General features: G+C 33.3%; 1 protein-coding gene across 1 annotated transcript in view; it reads right to left on the bottom strand.

Annotated features, from left to right (window-relative positions):
* The window catches only part of LOC134723091 (E3 ubiquitin-protein ligase rnf213-alpha-like), a 113,246-nt gene extending 88,349 nt beyond the window's left edge, over positions 1-24,897 (bottom strand). Inside the window, exons 1-17 of the mRNA XM_063586731.1 lie at positions 24,794-24,897; positions 22,122-22,214; positions 20,996-21,182; positions 19,907-20,194; positions 17,930-18,528; positions 14,570-14,723; positions 13,780-14,000; positions 12,837-12,989; positions 12,448-12,609; positions 11,487-12,123; positions 10,980-11,139; positions 10,234-10,370; positions 9,809-9,883; positions 9,134-9,240; positions 8,665-8,806; positions 7,890-8,082; positions 394-625 (exon numbers count right to left, since the gene is read on the bottom strand). Coding sequence (XP_063442801.1) covers positions 394-625; positions 7,890-8,082; positions 8,665-8,806; positions 9,134-9,240; positions 9,809-9,883; positions 10,234-10,370; positions 10,980-11,139; positions 11,487-12,123; positions 12,448-12,609; positions 12,837-12,989; positions 13,780-14,000; positions 14,570-14,723; positions 17,930-18,528; positions 19,907-20,194; positions 20,996-21,182; positions 22,122-22,214; positions 24,794-24,796 — 3,543 coding nt within the window. The 5' untranslated portion in view covers positions 24,797-24,897. The remainder of the gene's footprint in view (positions 1-393; positions 626-7,889; positions 8,083-8,664; positions 8,807-9,133; positions 9,241-9,808; positions 9,884-10,233; positions 10,371-10,979; positions 11,140-11,486; positions 12,124-12,447; positions 12,610-12,836; positions 12,990-13,779; positions 14,001-14,569; positions 14,724-17,929; positions 18,529-19,906; positions 20,195-20,995; positions 21,183-22,121; positions 22,215-24,793) is intronic.
* Positions 24,898-26,712: the final 1,815 nt, after the last annotated feature.

Consider the following 26,712-nt stretch of genomic DNA (forward strand, 5'->3'; position numbering starts at 1 on the left):
TGATAGCAAGTTATAGTATTAGTTTTATAAAAATTTGGCAAGAACTGTTCCTTTGAGAGGGCTAACAAGGCCTTTTTCCATAAATTTAATATTTCCAAGGGACATAACTCTTTAAAAACAATATATATCTTCGATTATTTTAGAATTTGTTTGGAATATTACTGATATTAACCTATAGTATAAGTTTAATAAAATTTTGAAAGAATTGTACCTGTGAGAGCACTTACGGGGCCATTTTCCACAAATTTAATATTTCTAAGGGCCTATTATAGTTTAAGGCTGTAAGGTGACAGTCACCTATAGTTCTTAACTTCTATGTCATTTGCAAGTTGTCTCAATAGTTATCATTCCACATCTTCTTATTTTTACGCCTGAGCAAAATAGAGATATTACCTCATGTGAAATATCTATATGAAATATCCTTGGTCTATAATTTTGTGGGGGTGAAATTTCGTCTTTGAAGATGTCCATAATTTCATCATTATTCAATGTCTTTTCATGAAGTGGAATAGTGATACTGTTTTCCATGTTTGGAACTTGTTGCTGTAAATTCTCTACCATTCTTGTCTTGTATAATGTCTTCCCAATACCAGCTCTCCATGACTTTACAACACGGACACTACATCTAAATGAAACATAAGAAATATGTATTGAAGATCTATTTTATTTGGTTATTTATGTAGTTTGGTGTCTGTTCAATTGAAGAAAAATATTTAAACAGCCTATAAAGAAAATGCAGTATATATGTGCCTTAACATTATAGCATTTAAAAATTATTCAACATTGCAGAGTTACACATTAAAATCTATATGACTTTATCCCAAAAAAAATCTACTGTACCTATGACACAGATATTCAATGATTATAATTCAAGTTATGATAGTAACTGTACAAAATTAAAAAAAAAAAACCTAGAAACTCCGCTCACCTTTGCCTATGTGCATATTAAACATGGGACACAGATGGATTCATGACAAAATTGTGTTTTGGTGATGGTGATGTCTTTGTAGATCTAACTTCATTGAACAATCTTGCTGCTTACAATTATCTCTATCAATAATGAAATTGGCCCAGAAGTGACAGTGGAAAATATTTTTTTTAAATTTACAAAAATTGTTAAAAATTTACTAGAAAGGACAATAACTCCTTAAGGGGTCAATTGACAAGTTTGGTCAGGTTGACTTATTTTTAGCTCTTACGTTGTTGTACATTATTGCTTGTTACAGTTTATCTCTATCTTTAATAATATTCAAGATAATAACCAAAAGCCGCAAAATTTTCTTAAAATTACCAATTTAGGGGCAGCAACCCAACTGTCGAGAAGACCGCGGGACCGGCAACGTATCGGAAGTCACATTGTATCTAAGGGCGACGTCTCCTTATATTTGGTTAGTAACTAGTAAACGTCAAACTACAAAGCTGTTGTGTATTTTATCAGAGTTATATTATAAGATATCGTCCCCACATTTATGGTGCTGTGACTAATGGAGCTAGCAAAGCTGAAATCAAGAAGAACGGGCAATCGTAGTGCCGTTACCAGACTTTTACGAAAATTTGCCGACGCAAAAGAAAGTTCTGAATTCGACCGAGAGGAGCTGTTAGCCACATACGAAAATCTACAACAGAAGAAGAAGTTACTCGACACACTGAATGAACAAATTGAGAACGCATTGGAAACAGAGGATATAGAGACGGAAATCGTAGACACAGATGAGTATACTACAAATTTTGTTACTAAACTGAGACATTTTAAGATATTCATAGATAAGACATTACAACCCATTTCCAATCAACCATCACATTCGTCTTATCAAGTTTTAAATGTAGACAGTCCACCGTTCATCCCTACTAGTTCACCTGAAATAGTACAGACAAGTTATGTCGCCCCGTCATTGCCACAGTCAAATGATGCCGTGCGAATTTTAACAGAGACAAGCCAAATTGCCACATCAATTCCCACGTCAAGCTATGCTATCCCGTCCGCTATATCCAGCAATCACCGTTTGCCAAAATTAACTTTACCTACATTTAATGGCAATATATTAGAATGGCCAAGCTTTTGGGATTCGTACGAATCAGCAGTTCATTACAACCCAACATTGACAGATGTTCAAAAGTTTAATTATTTGAAGGCCCAATTAGAAAACGAAGCCGCTCAGACAATTGCCGGATTTTCTCTAACTAACGCTAATTATGCCGAAGCCGTTAATGTTCTGATAGAGAGATTTGGACAGACTCATAAAATCACACAAGCACACCTACAAGCACTGCTTGATATAACGCCACCCCGAGATGACCTCATAAGCCTGAGAATGTTTTATGACAAAATGGAGAGTTTAGTTAGAGGACTTGAATCGCTTGGACAGACACAGGACTCATACAGTAATTTATTAGTCCCGATTATAATCAGCAAACTGCCCGGAAAATCAGAAAGCATCTCGCGCGGGAGCATGGTACGACAAATTGGTTACTACGAGATCTTAGAAAAAGTATACTTAAGGAATACAAATTATGGAAGCCGGACAAGTTTCACAGACGGAAACTGATATTTCGACTTCAACCTTTTTCGCCGGTGCTAAATCACAAAGAAAACACAACGCAAGTACTAGAAATGTAAATCACCATTTAACAGCTAAGCCGTGCATTTTCTGCAAAGATATTCATTCGCCTGCCAATTGCCGGAAAATACGCGATTTAGATAAACGCCTCGCTATCGTTAAACAAAACCATTTATGTTTCAACTTCCTCGGTAAACATCACATAAAGGAATGCAAATCAAAAGGCTCATGTCGTAACTGCAGTAAAAGACACCACACTAGTTTATGTAGCGAAGTTAAACACACTGTAGACCCTGAAAAAAGAAGTAACGCTGACACTAGAAATTCTTTAAACAGTTGTAATAAGAACGAAACTACGTCATCTACATCAACTATAGTAAATCTTGTGAAGGACACCGGGATACAAGAAGATTCCACGATTTTACACTCGTCAGCACAATTTCACTCAAATGTATTGTTGAAAACTGCCGTGGCCCCCGTTTGGTCAGATCGTCATTGCACTGATACTAATATTTTGTTTGATGAAGGCGCTCAAAGATCTTTTGTAAGGGAGAGTCTTGCGCGTAAATTGAATCTACAGAGAGAAGGAGCCGACAATATTCAACTCTCATCATTCTGAGAAACCAACGCAAATGCTAGGCGACTTGATAAAGCCACAGTTTATGTTGAAACTGAAACTGGACATAAAATCCCAATACAGGTTTTAATCGTTCCCATGATAGCTACGCCGTTACAGAACCACATTCGTTACATTGACAGGAACAATAACTATTTGAAAGGACTAAAGCTCGCACATCCTGTTACGCAACAAGATACTTTTGAAATTTCGTTATTAATTGGAGCCGATTTTTATTGGGAAATAATTGAAGATAAAGTTGTACGCGGAAACGGACCTATCGCAGTCAAATCGAAACTAGGATACTTACTTTCAGGACCGTTACACTCAGGAAAATCTCAGTACTCAACAGCATCTAGTTTTTTCAATGTGCTTATTTCATGTAAAACTGAGGAACACGACTTAGAAGCGTTTTGGAAGCTCGAAGCTATAGGAATTGAATCTCCGGAAGTTCACGAAAAAGAGAATGATTACATACGAAATTACCAAGAATCTTCAATTGAGTTTCGAGACCACAAATATATTTCGCAAAGTTACCCTGGAAAACTGACCACGATGAGTTACCATTAAACTATGCTGTAACAAAGAAAAGAACAGAAAGCGTAATAAGAAGACTGCGCCAAGAACCAAATATGTTAAAGAAGTACAGCGATATCATAACGGATCAAGAAAACCGCGGATTCATTGAAAGAGTATATGGAACTGAACCGATTCCGAACAAAATTCACTACATTCCACATCATCCAGTAAAAAAGGACTCAAGCACGACGCCAATAAGAATAGTGTACGATTGTAGTTGCCGGATTTCATCAAACCATCCCAATTTAAATGACTGTCTCATGAACACTCCGCCGATACTTAATGATTTAACGAAAATTTTAATTCGATTTCGACTCAACCGTAATGCCATATCAACGGACATTGAAAAAGCCTTTCTACATGTTGGACTACACGAAGACGACAGGGATGTCACACGGTTTCTATGGCTAAGCAATCCATCAGATCCTGATAGCCATTTGATTGAATACAGATTTAAAGCTGTACTATTTGGAGCAACTTGCTCACCTTTCATTCTGAATGCCACGTTATTAAAACATTTACAACAAATCAACAATACAACAACGAATTTATTAGAAAGGGACCTGTATGTTGACAACATATTGTCTAGCTTAAATACAGAAGATGACGCCATTGTTTATTTCAAAGAAGCTCGTACATTAATGAACAAAGCCGGTTTTAATCTGAGATCTTGGACTTCAAACAGCGAAAAGGTTCGTACATTAGCAGCAACAGAAAATGTACTCGATACAGATGAAGAAACAAAGATTTTAGGAATGCGATGGAACAGCGTAACCGATGAACTGTTTTACCCAAAGCGAAAAATTCTTAATTCTTCACAAATAGTAACTAAGCGTGAAATTTTGAAACATTCGTCACGAATTTATGACCCTCTCGGACTCTTAAGTCCAGTTACAATTAGAAATAAAATACTTTTACAAGACATATGGAAAAGAGGATTTGACTGGGACCAAAAAGTTGATGAAGACATACGTATTTCATTGATGGATCTTGCCAAAGACGTGGAACAAGTTACACATGAGGTATTTGATAGATACTTATTTTCTAAAACTAGTTGTAACTCAACAGAAAATAATTTACATGTATTTGTTGATGCTAGTACAAAGGCGTATGGTGCAGTAGCATACTTGTGTAACGGAAGTGGTAGTACACTCGTGATGCCAAAGTCAAGAGTAGCCCCGCTTAAAGAACTTACGTTACCGCAACTTGAATTAATGGCCGCCGTTATTGGGGCACGTTTAGTAAATCACCTTAAATCAACATTAGAATGTTCAAGCATAACTCTATGGTCCGACAGCCAGATAGTCCTACATTGGTTAAAATCAACAAAAACGTTAAAACGTTTTATTACAAATCGAGTGAACGAGATAAATGATTTGACGTATTCTCATATGTGGAAATATTGCCCAACTGACTGTAATCCAGCCGATTTGTTAACCTGTGGTATAACAAGCGAGAGGTATAAGGAAAGTACATTATGGAAAAAAGGACCCAGTTGGCTTACAGACACTTCTAAATTTCCAAATACCACAATTGTAAGCGACGCCTCATTATCTGTTTTAATCAATGACCAAGAAAACAGTCAAGCGACAAGAGACATTTCAATTGATAAAAAAGAAAATCAACCAGGACTTCACGTTATTATGGAGATAAACCGATATGGATCGTATAGGAGACTGTTACGTATAACTGCTTATGTACAACGTTTCGTTAGTAAGTGTCGTAAGCAATGCAATTCAATACAAACAGGACAATTGAAACCACCAGAAATACAGAAATCCGCGGAATTATGGATAAAGCACTGTCAGGAGACAAGTTTTCCACAAGAATATAAGGCGCTGAAATCGAAAACGACAACAAATTTACCTAGAATAAGACAACTACGTTTATTCTTAGACGACAACAATCTTATGAGATGTCAAGGACGAATACACAACGCACCAATATCGGAATTCGCAAAATTCCCGTATATACTACCATCAAATCACGCATTGGCTGAACTCATCATAATGGACGCGCATAGACAAGTTTTACATTCAGGCTGTAATATGACAATAACTCACATAAGACAGACATTTTGGATACCTGCAATTCGACAAGTTGTTAGAAAAATGCTGAGAAGATGTGTTACATGCCGAAAAATAATAGGAAAGCCATATTCAGCACCCGACCCTCCTCCATTACAGAAGATAAGACTACAAGAAGCGCCACCGTTTACGGCTACAGGAATAGATTTTACAGGAGCACTACATATAAGACAAACAGACAAGTCGTTAGACGTTAGTTAAAGCATACATTTGCTTATTTACGTGCGCTTCAACTAGAGCAATACATTTGGAAGTGGTAACAAACTTAACAGTGGATTACGTTTTTACAAGCGTTTAGGCGTTTTGTTAGCAGAAAATCTTTACCGCGATTGATTCTATCAGACAATGCATCTACTTTTGTTTCTGCTTCAGATGAAATAACACGACTATGTAAATCTGAGAAATTACAGGAAGCATTTTCTTTACAAGGAATTGAATGGCGATTTATACCGAAACGCGCACCATGGTTTGGAGGCTGGTGGGAACGTCTCATTGGTTTAACAAAAACTAGCATACGAAAGGTACTTGGAAAATTGCTAATTGATTTAGAAACACTTCAAACAGTAACAACGGAGGTTGAATCTATTCTCAATGATCGACCCTTAACTTACATTTCTTCAGATGTAGTGGATTCGGAACCTCTTACTCCAGCTCATCTTTTATACGGACGACGCATTAATAAACTGCCATATCCTCGTGGAGAAGATATTGATATTGAAAATTATGAGTTCATGAACATTACGAATTTAGACAAACGTGCAAAGAGACAATTGTTAATAATTCAACAATTTTGGAATCGATGGAAATCAGAGTACCTGACTTCTCTCAGAGAATTTCACCAAAAAAACCGGGAATAATAAAAGAAGGATTGAAATTGGAGACTTAGTACAAATTCACGATGAGAAACCTAGAATTGGATGGAAAACCGCAATTGTTGAGGATTTAGTTAAAGGAAATGATGGACATGTTCGTTCAGCAGTTGTAAGAACTAAGAACGGAATTACAAATAGACCAATTGTAAAGTTATATCCGCTCGAAATCCATATAGAGTGAAAACACGGACACGGAACAAAAATCAACACACCCGACGAAGAAAGACGATGTCACAGAACGACAGTTATCCACCAGAGAAGCATCTAAACGTGCGAAAGAGAACATTAAAACATTTTATGGACTTTCGAAGTAAAGTGATCGAGCATATTTGTTTAGATATGCGTTGCGCCATGATAATGAACTATTAAAGTTATGCGATTTTTTTTATGAACTACATTAGTTCATCTGTGAAATTCAAAGAACAGTGATTTTTTTATTTTGAAAGACTTTAATCTTAATTTAATGTAATTTATATATTGTATTTCAATTTTCTTTTCTACGTAAAGTATTTTTTTTTAGGCCCCGAGAATGTCGAGAAGACCGCGGGACCGGCAACGTATCGGAAGTCACATTGTATCTAAGGGCGACGTCTCCTTATATTTGGTTAGTAACTAGTAAACGTCAAACTACAAAGCTGTTGTGTATTTTATCAGAGTTATATTATAAGATATCGTCCCCACACCAACAAGGGTTTGTCCGATTCATTTGATAATTCCAAAAGCAGATAGATCTTGACCTGACAAACAAATTTACCCCCATGTCAGATTTGCTCAAAATGCTTTGGTTTCAGAGATATAAGCCAAAGTCTACATTTTACCCCATTGTTCTATTTTAAGCGATGGCAGCCATCTTTATCAAACTAGATACCCCAAGGATGATTGTGGCCAAGTTTGGATTAATATGGCCCAGTTGTTGCAGAGGAGTAGATTTTTGAAAAAATTAATGACGACAACGGACACAAAGTCATGAGAAAAGCCCAAGGCCCTTCGGACCAGGTGAGCTAAAAAGTGATTTCAACTCTACCTAAATAGCACTTGGTTAAATAATTTTATCAAAAATGAAACACTTCCAAACAAGGAAATCTTGATAGAAAACACAAGAAGTTTATACTCAATATTCTGGTACTGCTGGATTAAAAACCAATTTCACATCTCTTCATTTAAGATTTGACATTACCGTTCATAATCTACGACAGATGCTGATCTTGTGATGTTCTCCTCATCAAACTTTAATTTTGCCAGCAGGTACTTCCTTATAGTGGACACCTCTGTGTTTAAAGGGCTCTTGTGGTATTTGTCAAGAGCTGCTACTATTCTAGATTTGTATTCATTTTCACTACTACAAATAACTACAAGTCGGTACTGTATGTCTTGAAAAAATAATAAAGAATATACCCTATATATTTTGTAAGAAATCAAGTTCATCTTTAACACATAATATTACAGTATGTTTTAAATTCATTCATATATTGATCTTTCATTGAATGACAGTTTCCTCTCTTTTGATTTGATTCTGCAGACATGTGACACAGTTGTCAAGCCACAACTGGAGATTTGGAAATTTTCAGCTGGAGTTTTGTCCTCATACTGGGGACTTTTTTATCAACTTTTTTATCAACGTACGCAATAATATGTTTTTGTGTTTAAACTGAATTTCTGTAATATGCTTTCCTTTACTATGAAATCAATCCAAGATATATGAAAGGAACCCAAGTTAATATATATGTAAATATTTGCTTTTGACTTCTAGTCAATCAACCTTAACCTGACAACTAAGAAAACATTTTAACTTGAAACAGAACAGAATGACTGACAGATAGATGTACAGACAAGAAAATATAATACCCTGCCAACAATAAAATTATTTTTTTTACAGTATTTTTTAATTATAATCACTTACATTCACTTACCAAAATGTACAAATAATAATATAAGGTAAATGAAGAAATTACCTCTTTTTTTAGCATTTTGCATGTGTCTTTCCAAAGATTTCTCTCCCTTATCACTGACATCATAATCCAGCAGATCAGCATTGACAAGGCAGTAGATTTTACTATTGTCAGCATATAATGCTCTTCTCCAGAATGTTTCAAGCTGAAAAAGATGCAAATTTTATGTTTTGTATTTGAAGTAAAAATAAATGTCACTACATGTCTATTGTTTTCCATCATTACTAATTCAAACAAACTAAAGGCTCTAATGAGCCTGTGTTGCTCACCTTGGTCTATGTGAATATCATAAACAAAGGACACAGACTGATTCATAACAAAATTGTGTTTTGATGATGGTGATGCGTTTGTACATCTTACTTTACTGAACATTCTTGCTGCTTACAATTATCTCTATCTGTAATGAACTTGGCCCAGTAGTTTTTTCAATAACACAAGGACATAAACTCAATTGAAATAGATGTCTACATACCATATCCAATGTAGTGTGCGGTGTACACAAGAGAACCTCATCTGATTGTGGTAAAGGTCTGTCCACTTCTTGGCTGTATATTGACAATACTGTGTTGTAGATTTCACCTAAAATACAATGTCATGTATTTGATAGGATCTGCACTTCCTATATCTAAAACAAGAATGTGTCCATAGTACATGGATGCCCCATCCCAACTATCATCTTCTATGTTCAGTGGACCATTAAAATGGGGTAAAAACTCTAATTTGGCATTAAAATAAGAAACATCAAATCACAGGGAACATGTTTACTTAGTTTCAAGTTGATTGAACTTCAACTTCATCAAAAAAACTGCCTCAGCCAAAATGAACAGACAAGCGGACAGACGAAGAGACAAAACGAAGCAAAGACAACAGAACATAATGCCCATAAATGGTGCGTAAAAATTGTAAATGCATTTGACAATTTTAAATAATTGGCATTGATTTAAAATCTAATGTGTTTTGTTTTACAAAACTCTGATACACGAAAAATATTAGGAAACTAAAATTACATGAACAACCTATCATCTCATTTCAAAACTTGATAATACTTTGGATTAAATGCCAAAACAATATATTAAGTCGACAAATTGCACCTAAAATATATCTAAGAGTGTTCATATTCTGCAATCTGAAAAATTGAAACACTTACTTTGTGGACAAATTATAAGGTTAGGTTCTGAAGAAGCAAAACATGGCAACAATGTTCTTTCTACAGTGAATGTTTCTGGAAAATAAACAATAACAGGTTTTAAAACACTGTTGGTTATCTTAAAGAATAAAACATGTAATCATCAAACTAGAATTATAAGTGCCGGTGAAGCTCACAAAATGATACCCCATGAAAACAATGTACTGTTAACTTTGCACAAGGGACATTTAACCTTAGTTTCTTTAAACATAATGTATAAATGTTTTAGCATGAAATTATAAAGAGTCTGATTATTTAAAACAAATTGTTACGTGATATTACTCATTATTGTATTTGTGGTACATTCACATCATCATCATTACCAATTTAACAGTAATCATTTTTGAATTGATTATCAACTCCCTTTTAAAATATGTAAAGTATACCTTGCTCAGCAAGTCTATTTAAAATCATGCCTAGATGTTCCACACTAAGATAGTCAGAAACACTAGATGACACGGACATCAGAAAATTCTTCCATAGTTCCTCCAGAGTTTTGATTAATTTCTCTACAGCATTTTCTCTGTAAAGAAATCATCAACTTTATTAATATATATGTATTGACTATGTATTACTGGTTTTCTGTCATAAATGAGCCAACAGCTAATAGGAACATATTTTTAATACTTTATATTATTGTGTGCTGAAAGAGTTGTGTGTTGGAAAAGGTCAATGGAAACCTTATTTACATTTGCACATAACTGATATAATAGTGTATAGAGCTTTACACAGAAATGATTGAAACATAAATAAAAGAATTGCGATGACAACGTCAGTGTTGGACAGGATAAAAAAGACTTAGATAAAAAGGACATAATTCTGAATAAACTTAATCCTCTCATGTAGATGTTTGTGCATATCAAAATAAATATATTTTTCAAGTTTAGAGCAAATACGAGGATTAAAAAGTAGGTCTTAGATCTATTAAAATGATTCCTGTGAACGCCCAAAATTTGCTTACAGGGAAAATATTAATATATTTTCAGAGATTTTTTATTCTGCAAATGGTTCCGTTGGAACAGATATAATTAAATACCTAGTGGCACCACCCAGGTCATAGCTGAGGGGGGAAATCTACCTCCTTGAAGGTTTCAGAGGTATGCAGGTATGGCAAACATATATAGTTTAATACCTAGTGGCACTTCCCAGGTCATGAACAAGACCTTTTGTAACAGAAGCTAAGGATTGGTCTGTCTTTATCCATCCTGTAAACACTTCCTCTCTCTCAGCATGATCTTCATTTTGTTCTTCTGGCTTGAAATCATCTTCATTGGTCATACACCAAACTAATCCTATATAGATATTTACAATCATGATATAATATAATGACATGAAAGATTTTAAAAACTAGGAAAACAAGTGAAGCTGCAAGCTACTGCTCAATGATGATACCCCAGCTCAAATATGTCTGTTAGATTCTTTGGAAAAAAGGTTCTTATCGGGTCTCTTTTTCCTGTCGATTCAATGTTTTGTTTTATCAGACTGTAGATCTTTATCATGCATTTTTCAATTTTCTTTTGTCCATAATATCTTATGTGCTTTGTGTAAGATGCTATAAAAATGAAACTGTAACAAATTTTATGCTTTACAATATAAATCATGTGTATCTAAAAACAAATAATATATAACCTTAACTTACCCTCATCAACATTGTCAGACTCAACATGTTTCAAGGCTTCCCTTGCAATTAGAGGAGAATATCCAGCACTTGCCATTTCTTCTATAAATTTCTGTACTTTCAAATCTTCTGGTTGTTCTTCAACCAAAATCTCATCACTATCTGTGGTCTCCATTTCTGCTTTTCTCTCTTCCTTGGCATTATCAATATCAGCCTTGGCTGCAGTCATGGCTTTCACCAAGTCTTCTTTCTTACACCCTTGCTTTACAGCAGACAACAATGGATAAATCAGAGCTGATGGCTCTTTGTCAGAACCTACTTTCACAAGTTCTTGTTGTAAAATCACCATTTGGTCAATTGTGAAGTTGTTCAAGCAGTAATATTTGTCCCTTGTTTGGTCAATATACTCCAGCCATTTGTTATGACACTGCTCCAGAAATCTAGCCAGTTGAGGAATAATATCACTGACATCTTTATTTGCATCATCTACTCTCCCTTTCAATGTCTGTCTGTCTCCTTCGGCACCAAAGTTTATAAAAGCACATGCTATACATTCTTGATCACATAAGAACTTCACATTCCAATGTGAAAACAGTACACATCCCTCTGTGACAAGCTTGGAATAAAATCTACCAAGTCTCTCCACTGAATCCAGAATCTAAAAAGATGATTACTTTTAGTATAGATATCAACCCTACCCTTGCAGTTATGAAGAACATTTTAAATATATAAATATGTATAAAACATCAGGTAATTATACAGGATTAGTTGTTGTTGAAAAAAGCATTCTCGTTTTCCCATAATTTCAGTTTTAAATGAATTTGTCGGCATATACAATACTTTCTAATGATTCAAACGACCACCAATTTCATCTTTTAACACTGATGAGTCTTTTTTTAAACAAAGACTGCGTTTGGTACAAATACAAAATTTCAATCCTGGTATCTATGATGAGTTTCTTATGTATATATATCAAACCTACCCACATGAATCTGTCAACATCATCTTTGCCTCTCTCAGCTTTGCCAGCGACTAACATAAGTCGTGACTTAAGGTCATGTAACTGATCATATCTGTAGTGTTTCTTCTCACCCTCACTTCCTTCCTCTTTGGGAACAAATAACTCTATTACATCTGATAATTCCTAAAAAAAAAAATTTAACAGTAAGGTTTTACCATTGTTGTTTGGAATAATTATGAGAAAAGGATAAACAGATGATGCTTTTAGGCAATGTATGAATTAGAATGATAGAAGGATAAAGCCTTAACCATATGCTCCTAAACTATTTCCCTTAAGATATTATTACAACACTAGAAAATTCAGATTCTATTCTTATTTGTGCTGGGGAAGCTTAGTTTTACAATACTCACTGGGCTTTTGAGAGTGCCTGTTTTCATCAAGTTCCCTATTTGGAAGATGCCCTTTCCATTAATAGCTTCTGTCTGAGCAAGGGAGGTAACCTCTACTGATCCATGAGATTTTTTCACTGATTGTAACCATTCAAGTTGTTGTGTGGTGCGAACCTGAAAAGTGAAAAGTTATTTCCTTTAAAATAAAGATACTGTGGTGTATCGGTTTATAACAGATAACATTAATATAATACATGTATTACCTTTGCTGTGATTTTAAAAAGATGCACAATTTCCCTGTTTGATTCCACAATTAGAAAAATGGCAACAGGCATATATCATTGCATTAAAATAAAATTTGTAAGGGTTCCGCGGAACTCAGTGTCTCGCCTACTTTTGCTGTATTTTAAATTTGCCTCAATAAATTTTATGCATTGGCAGTTTGTTCCTAATGTCTTAATGACAAGCATGACGTCCCCTTTTCCAGAATGTGACCTACCAAATTAAAACCTATTACAAAACAGGTCCCTCAAGTGGAGCAGGATTTCCTTGTCCTTCTGGAGCACATGAGATCACTGTCAGTTTTTTTGGTGCTCATTCTTTAGTTTCTATGTTGTGTTTTGTGTACTTTTATTTGTCTGTTTGTATTTTATTTTTTCATCAGTTTATTTTTAACATATGAGTTTGAAAGTCCCTCTGGTATCTTTCGCCTCTTTTTTTATCTGACTAAACTTTTTGCATGCAAATGCAGTAATCTGACTGACTTCCCTGCATACATGTTTCACTGAGGGCATAAAATATGAGAAATTGCATATTTTTGGATGAGATGAATTAAAAACCAGTCAGGAAAATGCGAGTTGTTTAAAGCATTTGAGCTTTTAATTTTGCCAATTGATAAGGGACTTTAGGATTTGAACTTTCCTTGGAGTTCAAATTTATTGTTATTCTACTTTTCATAACATACCAGTTTTTCAGGAAGTGTACAGTTTGATTCCAGTTCCTTCCACACTTCTTCACATTTTTTTAGGAATAATTCTGTGTCACATTTTTTTTCTAAATTGAAGATGAGTGGAGCATATCCAGTTGTAGCAGAATGTAAACAGTTGACCTTGGCAATCTCATAGGGTAATTCCCCAGCTGATATACTGGCTAAGTCTACAAATACTTTTAACTCCTTCAAGCCAGCTACGAAATAAAAACAAATATTACAGCTAGTTATTTATACGATTAAGTGATTTTCAGTTAAACATATCTGACCAAAATATATTATATAATCCTAGTTTTTATAGTTTGTTCTTGTGTTGTGAATGTTCAACTACTGTCCCAGGTATGAGGAGGGTTGGCATGCCTCGAAAACTGTTAAACCCTGCAACATTCTGTATGTGGCTGTTCCAAAACAGGAGCCTGTTATTCAGTGGTCTTGTTTGTTGCTGTCTATCATAATAATCTTTTCGGCTGCTTTTTTTTGGATAATTATATGACAAAATTTCTAAAGAAAAGTGCAAAGAATTGTTATATTTTGAGACGGCAGCAAATAACTTCCAATTAAGTTAAAAACCTCTTATGGGGGAATTCCCATAAATCATGAAGGTTGGCATGTCTGGTTGATTGCCAAAAAAAGTACACAGATTTCAAGGTCTGTGTTCTAAGTTTTATCCATGTGAAATCAACATTGATGGGATGCACTGAATTTTTATGTTTTAAACTTGTTATTATCAACGTACATGAGAATGTCACTATCAAACTACTATTACCTGGCATAGATTCCGTTAGCCAATCAACAAGTGGTTTACATTTGATAAATGCCTTAAGACATTCAGCCCTTTCCTTAGTAACTTTTCCAAGTATGGAGCAAGTAGCTAGTAGATTGTTATCCAGTTTCCTCATGCTAGTATCAGCACCTCCCGTCTATATTAATTGAAAATTACAATAAATTTAAAATTCAATTAGAAAGCATAATTACTCTCTTCTTATCAAAAGGTCAGTTTAACTTTTTTGTATGGATATATATATGTATTGGTTTCACTAATGGGATGTTTTGCCACAAAGTAACAGTCTAAATGAACATATGTCATCTTACCTAAACACATAATCATAACTTTGACCAGTCTTTTCTCTAAATGGTAACTGCGATATGGTGACTCATTTTACTATATACATACTTGCCGTTACCTATGGTGGCCGGTTAAGGCCATTTCGCGTTTTCGCGTTTTCGCCCATCATATTATATAGGGCGAAAACGCGAAAACGCGAAGTCGAAAACGCGAAGTCGAAAACGCGAAAACGCGAAATATTTTTTCTTTCCGATTTCGCGTTTTCGACTTCGCGTTTTCGCGTTTTCGCGTTTTCGACTTCGCGATTTCGCGTTTTCGCCTTTTCGCGTTTTCGCCTTTTCGCGTTTTCGCGTTTTCGCGTTTTCGCGTTTTCGCGATTTCGCCTTTTCGCGTTTTCGCGATTTCGCGATTTCGCCTTTTCGCGTTTTCGCGATTTCGCGTTTTCGCCTTTTCGCCTTAAATTATAGGTATATTGATCCAATATCCACCCGTTTATAGTATGGATCACATTTCCGACCTTACATTGATTACGTGCTACGTGTACAATGTTTCGAGTTCTTTCGAAATTATATTCCAGGTAACTCTCTTCAGAGGTCGTCCGTTTTATTTTTATTTTTTATTTTTATTATTATTATTATTTTTATTTTTTATTTTTTATTTTTATTTTTATTTTTATTTTTAAATGTTTGTTTGTTTATTATTTTGTACATTTTATTTATTATTGTACCTTTTATTTATTATTGTTCGTTTTATCAACGTATGGATAACTGGTTTTGGTTATTGTTTAAGATACGTTTCAATATGCATTTTTCATTGTCAACGCACCTTCCTTTGGTTTTAGTATAACTGTCTAATTAATTTCTATTGGGAGACATTGATTTATTTCAAGTGTTTCTTAACGATTTCCCCAATGTTCCTGTTTCTTTTGAATGCTATTGTGGGTTTTTTATCAAAGAGATTTTTGAACTGTGGGTTGTCTTGAATTAAATGCCAATGTTTTCTTATAATGGTTTGTAAATTTTCCGCATTAGCGTGGTATTGTGTTATGAAAGATATATAATAGTTATCTGTGTTTTTGTTTATTCTTGTTTCTTTGTTTGTTAATTTGTTTAATCTTTCTGTATGGGAAATATTTCTTAATATTTTATTTACAAAAGCGATTTTGTAACCTCTTTGTATTAATTTTTCTGTAAATAAGTTTATTCTTTCATTAAAATTGTCAGGATCAGAGGTATTTCTAAGAATTCGTATTCCTTCACCTTTAATAAAGGATTTAAAACAACTTTTAGCGTGGTTAGAATTTTGGTGTAGATATTGGAATTTTTCAGTTGGTTTTGTGAAACATCTAATATCTAAGATATTTTCTTTTTGAAATCTCTGTCCTTTATACGTTTCTAAGTCTAGAAATTTCAAACTTTGTCTGTCAATTTCATAAGTAAATTGCAGTAGGTTGTGGTTTGTGTTTGCTATTTCGAAAAGAAGTTTAACTTCTTCCGTAGTACCTTGAAATAAAATATATCCATCATCCTTCATACGTTTATGAAATAATATTTTGTTTTTGTGTGGAAAGATGTTTAGAATTTTATTTATATGTTGGTATATAGCTATATAAAATAAAAATAAAACGGACGACCTCTGAAGAGAGTTACCTGGAATATAATTCCGAAAGAACTCGAAACATTGTACACGTAGCACGTAATCAATGTAAGGTCGGAAATGTGATCCATACTATAAACGGGTGGATATTGGATCAATATACCTATAATTTAAGGCGAAAAGGCGAAAACGCGAAATCGCGAAAAGGCGAAATCGCGAAATCGCGAAAACGCGAAAAGGCGTAATCGCGAAAAGGCGAAAAGGCGAAATCGCGAAGTCGAAAACGCGAAAACGCGAAGTCGAAAACGCGAAAACGCGAAATCGGAAAGAAAAAATATTTCGCGTTTTCGCGTTTTCGACTTCGCGTTTTCGCGTTTTCGACTTCGCGTTTTCGCGTTTTCGACTTCGCGTTTTCGCGTTTTCGACTTCGCGATTTCGCGTTTTCGCGTTTTCGCCCTATATAATATGATGGGCGAAAACGCGAAAACGCGAAAACGCGAAATGGCCTTAACCGGCCACCATAGTTACCTCTGAAACCTTTAAAGTGTGTTTCCCCTCAGCTATGACTGTTCAGGGAAAAAATTGTTTGAACGACATTTTCAAATTAAATATATGACCTGTTCACACATTCTTCTACAAAACACCAATAAGAGTTAATAAATATACTTTATTTCTTCAATGCATGGTTATTATAAATCTATACAAGATGTGTTTTTAAGTCTTTTGCAATACCTCTGAGTCTCATATACCGTATAGCGGGTTATTTTCGCGGGTGTAAAATTTCGCGATTTTCATTGAATAAGGTATACGAAAAATTTTGGCGGTTATTATTTTTGGCGGATTCAACATTTTTAACATTACCTTTGCATGTACACTTTTAAATTGGCGGAATTTATTTTGGCGATTTTGTTCTATCCGCGAAAATAAGCGAAAATTTACACCCCGCGAAAATAACCCGCTATACGGTAAGTTATAACTCATAACATTCCATATTTTGATTTTGTTGTGAGTCTCACACTAAGCATGCTTTCAAACTTCTAACAGATAACCAGAAGCAATCAAAAAGTTGATTGAACATGATATGCCAAAAGATTCATTGCCAAGTGAACTGGGTTGAAAATTTCAAATCTGCTTGACATTTTGATTCAGTTGTCTATTTCTTCTTGTTACACTGCTGTTTGGTCCAGACAAAGACCTCTATCTTGTTGGAGTTGACATAGCAGAATTGAGTTTTGATTACTATATAGAACATAAAAACTACTGGTCAAAGTTTTCAAATGATCTCCATTTGTTTGTTTATTTCTAATGAAAGTAATGAAAAAGCCTGAGAATTACAAATGTGAATTATTTTTGCAGTTTGCAGGTATATTTTACTAGTTCAAGCAAACACACAACATATCCCAGAAATATTCAAAGTATTTTTAAACTATCTGTTTTGATTTTGATCTTTTAAACTCAACTTACCAATCCAATAATATCCTGAATCTGAGTAAAATTCCCTTTCAGTTCATATACATTCACTACCTCCATAATAGCTTCTGCTCCGTACAAACAGCTTTTCAAATCCCTGTGCTTTTCTATCTGAAACAGTCTCTCCTTGATCCAATTTGCATTTGCTACATTTTCAAAGCTTTCAATATGTAAAAATTCTTTTTTCAAATCAGCATTATTTCCTCCAATTTCTCTAAACCACTTTTCAAATTCTGAGAACAACATGTCCCCTGATTTTAATTGGATACACAAATTCTGCCATAGTTCAAGTGATGGTTGCCAAACTTTAAAAAAAACTTCATTCAAAGGTAGCAATTTTCCATTCTTTCTTTCTAACTCTATTCCTTTCTTTTCCCATATTTTCAAAAAAAGAAACCCTTTACAGTAAGCTGGAATTTTTGGTAGTATTGCTAAGTCTTCAGAACTAAGTTCAAATACAGTTACAATTGGATGATAATGTTCTATATCATTTTTTAAATCTTCTAACATCACAGTCTTCACAAGTTGGCTCAGAGGGACCATAGCTGGATTGCTAAAGACTCTCAGTTTTGTTTCCATGATGGAAGTATCGGCTGCAAAATATGGAGTGTAGCATACATGAGAATATCAAAATGACTTTTATAAAAATTTGGGAAAATCTTTAAAGAAATGACTTTACTTATTCTACATTCTCATCTTGAATGAACTATAGAGTACTGAAACACAGAAACATGCTCCCATCAAGCCTGATACCAATATCAGGGAGCTCTGACTCTTGTTCCTTAGATAATTCTACCAAATTTGTATAGGGCTATTCTGGGTTAGAGTCAAGTTTTCCATACACTGATGGTTGTTAAATTATGAATGTGAAAAAAAGGCATCCAATCTTTTATGGTAATATTCTTGACCAAGTCTAAAAAATGTCAGAATTATCCTCAAAAACTAAACAAACCTTTAAACAGAATTTTTAAGAAGAGATATAGCTACTACTGTAAACCAACTTATTTTCGTGAGCAATTTATTTTTGCGACTTTCGAGAGTAGAAAAATAATGTGAATATAAATCATGGTGAATATGTAAACTTTGGACCTTTCCTTATTAAACTTCATCAAGTAAATCAGAAAATAGCGTAACTAAATAGCTGGGAAGTGGTCAAGAAAGGGTAAAACGTGAAATAAAGTATCTGCCAAAATAAGTTGGTTTACAGTAAACTGTTGTCAGGTCATTAAAGATTGCATATTATGGCTTGAATATTGATTTACTTGTGGTTCTTTGCATCAGAAATAAACATAATCTTTCAATCCTTTTAATTGAGGTCAAGGGCTAGCATGTCAGTAACTACTAGTAGTCCTTTGTTAATGTATGTATCATTGTCATTTTGCTCAGTTTCTTTACTTACCTACTCATACATCAGACTCAGACCTCTTTTAAACTGAGTTTTACTGTGCATATTGCTGTATGTTTGGTTTTTTTTCTGAATGAGCTAGGTATAGGGTTTAGATCTCACAAAACAGTTTAACCCTGTCATATTTTTGCACCTGTTTCAAGTCAGAAGCCTCTGGCCTTTATTAGTCTTGTATGATTTTTAATTTTAGTTCATTTATATATTTTGGAGTTAAGTTAATGACGTCCATTATTACTGATCTAGTACACATTATCTAGGGGCCAGATGAAGCACGTCTTCGGGTGCAGGTTTTTTCTTGCTGTGTTGAAAATCCCATGATGGCCTTCGACTGTTTTCTGCTCTTTGGTCGAGTTGTTGTCTTTTTGACACATTTCCCATTTCCATTCTAAATTTTATCCCACAGTTTAGCATGCTTATATGAAGCTACCTAATTTAACAAAGATTTGATTTGTAGTTCCTTTGAAAAAGACAACAAAAGTTTCATTGAATTAACTGACAAATGATAAAACAGGTAAACAAGTAAAACCCCCTCCTATATGGATTAGGGTACATTAAATGCAACTAACCTTTACACTGCTTACTGTAATACACAAATTGTTGAATAATTTGAACTGCTATTTTAAATGCATCAAACTCCTTTATTCGTACTTTTATTGTCATCATGATGTTTTCTGCATTTTCTATTTTCATGGCAGTTAACACCTTTTGAAAATTGTCGTGTTTGTTAGACAAGTTTATTAAGTCTTGAATAACAATGTTTCCTGTCAATAACTGCTGAATGTAATCTTGGATGATATCTACAAACTTTTTCAGTAATTCTTGACAGTAACCACTCAAAGCATCTGGAGTTTTACCTAAAATGTCAAAATAAATCTCAATACAACAATTAACAATCTCTATTTATCAATCATTTTGCAAAGAAAACAGACAATGAAACTGGAAATTAGAGCTCAAATTTAATAAACAACAAAAAAGTACTAGTTTGAACCAACTTTTGTTGTTGCAACTAATCAGTAGAGGTGTGTGCCAATTCTCCAAGATTGTCTTAATTTCAAGACCATTTTCACAAAGAAGAATGACTGTCTCTTTTCAACAAATTATTTTTTTTTATGTTGAAGAGTTAATGGTGAAACTTCAAATAAATTAAATTAATAGCCAAATTGGCAGACCATTATCCATCAATTAAAAACATTAAAAATAAATGGGGAATGTGTCCATGGGGTACAGATTATTCCCCCTCTTGCATATCATGTAAAATTATAAATTGATATAACTGAAGAACTGTAAAAGTGAAATTATCAAAATTATTACTTGATCTGAGATTTGTGGTAATAACAATTGTGTTTAAGTCTCATAACATGTAGTTGAGGCAAACTAAAGTCAGGGAACGAAAACGAAAAAAACACCCAGCAATTCTTCCATTAATAAAGGGGCATAACTCTAGAATGGTAAAAGCGACACCACCAAAATTCAAACTTGATCTGTTTTTTTTTTGTAATGAGCAAACAGGCGTATAAAAATGAATTTCATGAAAGGTAGGAATGTATTTCAAAACCACTGCATTTTCAGATAACAGTTCTAACCATTATTTTGGTCCATTATTTACACCTTGATAGGAATGTTGTGCATTTCATGTCTCCATTACAATTACTCACAGTAAAGCTCCATATATGTAGGAAATGGTCCCCAGGTAACAGCATGATTAAGTGCTTGTTGATAATTTTCCAGATTTTTTACATCCCAGCTCATCTCAAACACACAAGACAAAAGCTCTCCTAAACGCATGTTACATCTTTCATCCTTGATTTTTCTGAACTTGAAGTTTTTACACTTGCCAACAGCCTAAATGCACAAATAAATATGAACAAGAATATGCTGCACCCATTCTATCACATTTCCATTATCAGTAAACCATGAGATCTGGGCCAACACCCCAATTTGGTATAATTTCAAAATGAAATAAAATAATGAATATGCCTGTACCAAATTTTTAAATACTTAAACCTGAAATGAGATGGTTGAGTTATTTACTGTAATTGACTTTTTAAAGTAGCTTTCAGTTTATTAAACTGCAAGTCCTCATAGGTCAGTACTTTTCTATTCAGAAAAAAAAAATGTGTGTTGTGTATGATTGCCTTCTAATGAGTCAAAGCTTTCATACTGATTTGCTCTTAACTTGTGCTGTTAAACCATGCACTTACCCAGGTTACTCAAGGGGAGAGTTTAGCACTTACAAAAATGTATAACCCAGGTACATTCTTTCAGTACCTGCGTTGCCTCAAGTAAGGATCCTACAATTCAGTGGCTGTTTACAGTTTGATCTTTTTCATTTATTATTTTGTACATTTATTTAGACATTTGGTTTTGACTTGTAGGAACCTTTTACATATGTTGGACTTTAAAGAGTAATGGTACTCCAAAATGCAATGTTCATAATAAACTATGACGGTGTACTGGAAATGCTGGTTAGGCAATGCTTTTTCGTTTGCTAGTGTTTTCCTATTAGTTTCTCTTTTATTATTTGGATTATTAACCAAGCTGTTGTCTTTCTCCTTTTTTACTCTGGTCAGTTTGTGGTGCTAATTATAGATACCTGTGCAAAGTTGGCCAATGAAACAAGTCAAAGCTGATATTGTTTACTCTAATTTAAAAATTAATTCTTTATTTTTCATACTTTCTGACCCTCCATTATATGTCCACTTTTTTTTTTTTTAAACCCAGTGTAAACAAATTATCAAATATAATTTAGAAATATATTTGTATATGCTCAGCCTTACTTACATTTAAAGCAACTTTACTGAGAATTTCTTGCACTACTCCCACAAATGAATCTGAGTGATCACAGTAAATTTCAATCAGTTCTTCTTCTGAACCCTGAAAAAAAAAATTAAATACTAATTCAAGAAAATTATTCTAGAAATGACAACACAACACACTAATTTACATATGACCATAACTCAGTGTTTATAGTACTTTATACCAATTATATTAATTATATTAATTAAGACACAATTTGAATATTGAACTCTTGGATTATAGTTATTGTCATTTGATGCTTTAAAAAAAATTGACTCTCTCTGCTTTATAAAGTATGCAAAACATATTTATTACAGTGACTTGCCTATAGGTGTTACTGTAAAAGTTTACCTATAGCTCAACCAGTTTTTAAAATTATCAACACACTAGGGACATTTAAATTGACCAGTTGGTATTGTTAGATTTAAATCTACCTTGATGCTACCTGTAAAGATTTTTATTCACCTAACCCAAAGTTTCAGCATGCTTTTTTCCAGAACTCTTTCTTACCTAGGATTATTCTATTAAAAATTGATAGGGAAGAAAATAGTTTTTGGTTTTTATTGTTTTAAATCCCTGACATTTATGATTTATCAAATTTTTACCTAAAATTCTAAATCAGTAAAAGATTAAATAAAATATGTATTACTATGTTTGAAAATTTAAACTTTATTTACACACTAAATGCTTCTTTAAAATTCTAACCCTTATACATAGTATTGTCCAGCTGCCAGTGAAACAAGAAATAGCTGTTCAGGTGTTTACAGTTTAAATTTTCAGAGGGATATGTTGTTCATTTCTTCACATGACCCTTCAAGATTCTCATTTTGGATTATTATTTGCAATGTTTGAAATCTTTTGGTGTCATTGTGCATACAATATTGGATTTATTTCATTTGAATTCATTACTTAGATTTTTTATGGCAATTTTGCTTCTTAAAATGTGATGTGTTTTTTTTCAAGATGTTATTGTCATGAAGGACATCAAGGAGGAAATAATTCATTCAAACTGTTCTGTGGGGCTTACATATGATGTTGTACATGTAAAATTCGAAAATAATTTTGGAGTATACCTTGCTGTGTATTTTCTTTGAAATCTATTATAATATCAGTGGGACTTTTGTGCATAAAATGCTGTGTTCAATCAAGGAAATTCAAATTTTCATAGATGGGATTTAGTTATGTTAAAGATTAAACAAATTCAAAACTGGAATTCAAGTAAGAAATATAGTGCGAGTTCATCCAACATGTTTCTGTGACTTTAAACGTGATTTTAAAAACATTCATTATTAGTTTTGGGATCTATTACAAACTTAAAATGATATACCATTTAAATGGGATCTTTGAAATAAAATAAAATGTTGAATTAATGCAGTGGATATAGTCTAATCTAGTGATAAAGTGAAAAATGAAAGTAAAATATAATATTCCTAACGTGAGGAAATGTTTTAAGTGATTCATATGAAATTGGAAACAGTAATTATAAAATTCTGGATCAAATATTGGTTGATTTGGAAATTTATCATAGGAAAAGAAATAAAATGTTTACTGTGGATATAGTAAAATCAAGTGATATATAGTAAAAATATAAATACAATATTACAAAATATTTGTAAAGTGAGGACATCTATTTGGAATATAGTAATGGAATTGATAAAAAAATAACAAGATTCTGCACCTGTTAAATTAGGTTGTATATCATGGGAAGTTAATCAGAATTTATACTATGGATTTAGAAAAAAATCTAGTGAAGTAGTGAAAAATGAATGAAATTGGGAATTATTTAAAATGTTTGGAATTCTGGATGAGATGTCAAATATTAGTGTTAAAAAGTAAATAAAATTGTTTATTCAAATATGATTTTGATGTTTCATAAAATGAGTGAAATATTACGACTGGATTATTTAGGGTATAGACACTGCTAGTAGTGGCTATACAAACATTAAGATGAAATGTAGTGCATTTAAGTCCATGCAATTTTAAACCAACTGCAAGAAAATATCATATATGATATAGTCATTCTTGTTTGGCTTGATCACTCCTAATATTTTGAATAACAGTAAAATAAAAATCTCTCAATAGAATAATCCTAAGTAAGAAAAAGTTCAGGAAAAAAGCATGCTGAAACTTTGGGTTTGGTGAGTAAATTTTTTTACAGGTAGAATCAAGGTAGATTTAAATCTAACAATACCAACTGGTCAATTTAAATGTCCCCATTGTGTTGACAATTTAAAAAACAGGTTGAGCTATAGGTAAACTTTTACAGTAACACCTATAGGCAAGTCACTGTAATATAAAATCTTTTGTGAATAGAATCAATTTGAGTTTTTTAAGTCAAAATCTTTCTTACTGTTAATGGTTGGGCAACTGACCAAAAGTTTCTAAATAATCTTAAATGTATCATTTGCCTCAAGTTTTGTAATATGGTCCCTTTCATGCTTTTTACTATTTCTAAATTTTAATAAAGGGATAATCATCATGTAGGATGACTAGTAGGTTCATCAATAGTTGACACTCTTGGATTTAGTTTGGCAGCCAGTTAGGGTAATAAGCCAATTTCATAAAAACATTTTATTTACAGTAAAGGTCACTATAAAGAAATTATTTATTAAGAATAAAATGACTAATTAGCATAATGATTGCAATCATTTTATTACCATTTTCTGCAAAATAGTTCGTAAACTGTCTGCTAGGTGTTTTATGTAAACATCTTTGATCCTTCCAGATGGAATTTTTACTTTCAATGCCTCATTCCAAAGCTGAAAAATAATATTTTGTTTAAGGTATTTCAATCAATTGCAGAATCACATTTCATGATTTTCATATTTTACTACATTCTTTGATTTCTTAAAATGTAAGCATTATAGCTATCAATCTTTTGCATCCGTATACATCTCATAAAGATTGACTAAATCATATTTCCCACACGAATTGAATGTAATTTACACATTGAGATAACGAGAACCCTTTTAACTATTCCTCGTTGTCAGTTTTACAATAGCAATGCTGAAGTATTTCCATATGTACAGCTTCATTTTCAATTTCCTACATTTGCATTTGTCAAAATATTTTTTTTAATTTTTCTTCTACTGCTTGCTTTTACCATTAAATTTCCTGTGATTTCAACTGCAAACATGACCTTGTATATCTTAGAATCATACGAAGAAAAATTTAATGAGGATCTGAATGAAAACCAAATGGTCACGAATCTGGATAAAAAATCATCATCCTCTAGACATTTGCAGCGAACAGCAGTGGCGGGTGGTATATGTCATCGTGGCAAATGCCATGTATAGCTTTGAAGGGGTTAACATGACCAATGAATAATGAAAAGATGTCAAGTTCAGACAAATTCTACCATTCTTTTCATTCACCAGATATATTACAGTTGGAATCCACCATGAAAAATAAACATTTTACAAATAATCATAGTTGAGGTTTGGTTAAATTATTTGAGAAACAGACTAAACTATGAAATTTTAAAATGACCAATGAACACTGAAAACGAGGTCAAAGGTAAGATAAAACCTGCAAGACAGATATGATCACCTTATAACCATTCTAAAAAACAAATAAAGTTAACCAACTGCAGCCATATTACTTGTATAGTATCCAAAACTGAGACCAAATCACATAAAACTTAGGATTGTTCAATGAACCATTAAAACGTTTAATCCCGCTGCAAATGTTTGCACCTGTCCTAAGTCAGGAATCTGATGTACAGTAGTTGTCGTTTGTTTATGTAATATATACGTGTTTCTCGTTTCTCGTTTTGTTTATATAGATTAGACCGTTGGTTTTCCTGTTTGAATGGTTTTACACTAGTAATTTTGGGGCCCTTTATAGCTTGTTGTTCGGTGTGAGCCAAGGCTCCGTGTTGAAGGCCGTACTTTAACCTATAATGGTTTAATTTTTAAATTGTTATTTGGATGGAGAGTTGTCTCATTGGCACTCACACCACATCTTCCTATATCTATGAAAATGAGGTCAATGTCAGATGAACCCTGTCACACAGACATGTACACCTTGTAATAATTTCATATACAATATATAGCTGAGCTTAAGGTTAAATTATCTGAGAAACAGACATCCCCTCAAAATATGACATAATGGGAGAACAATACCAATATAATATAACCTTAATCAAAAGGGTTCAGTTCAGTTAACACTTAAGATTGTTCAGTGATGATCTTTTCTTCTGTAAGGGACAATTAGCAGGTGTGAATGAATTAGGATTTGTAGATATTTGCCAAATTTCTTTTTCTATTGTTAAACAACACATCCATTACAAACTGGTGTAAATACATCATAATTGAATTTAAGTTATGAGTGTTACAAAATAATATAACATACAGTACTGTACTAGATTTATCGATCTTTCTGCTTATCATACTGACCTCCAAAAACTTCAGTTCATGACCTTTAAATGGTTCTTTCACAAGCCAGTCAACTAATATATTTCGCATCTTATCGAATGTAGTTAAATGTCCATCTTTGACCATATTAAGGGTTGTGTACTCATTTCTTTTTGGTTCAAGCTTTTCCTGTATTTTATCAAAGGTATCCAATGTTGTCA

The sequence above is a fragment of the Mytilus trossulus genome, chromosome 6 (genome assembly GCF_036588685.1).
Source record: "Mytilus trossulus isolate FHL-02 chromosome 6, PNRI_Mtr1.1.1.hap1, whole genome shotgun sequence".
NCBI lineage: Eukaryota > Metazoa > Mollusca > Bivalvia > Mytilida > Mytilidae > Mytilus > Mytilus trossulus.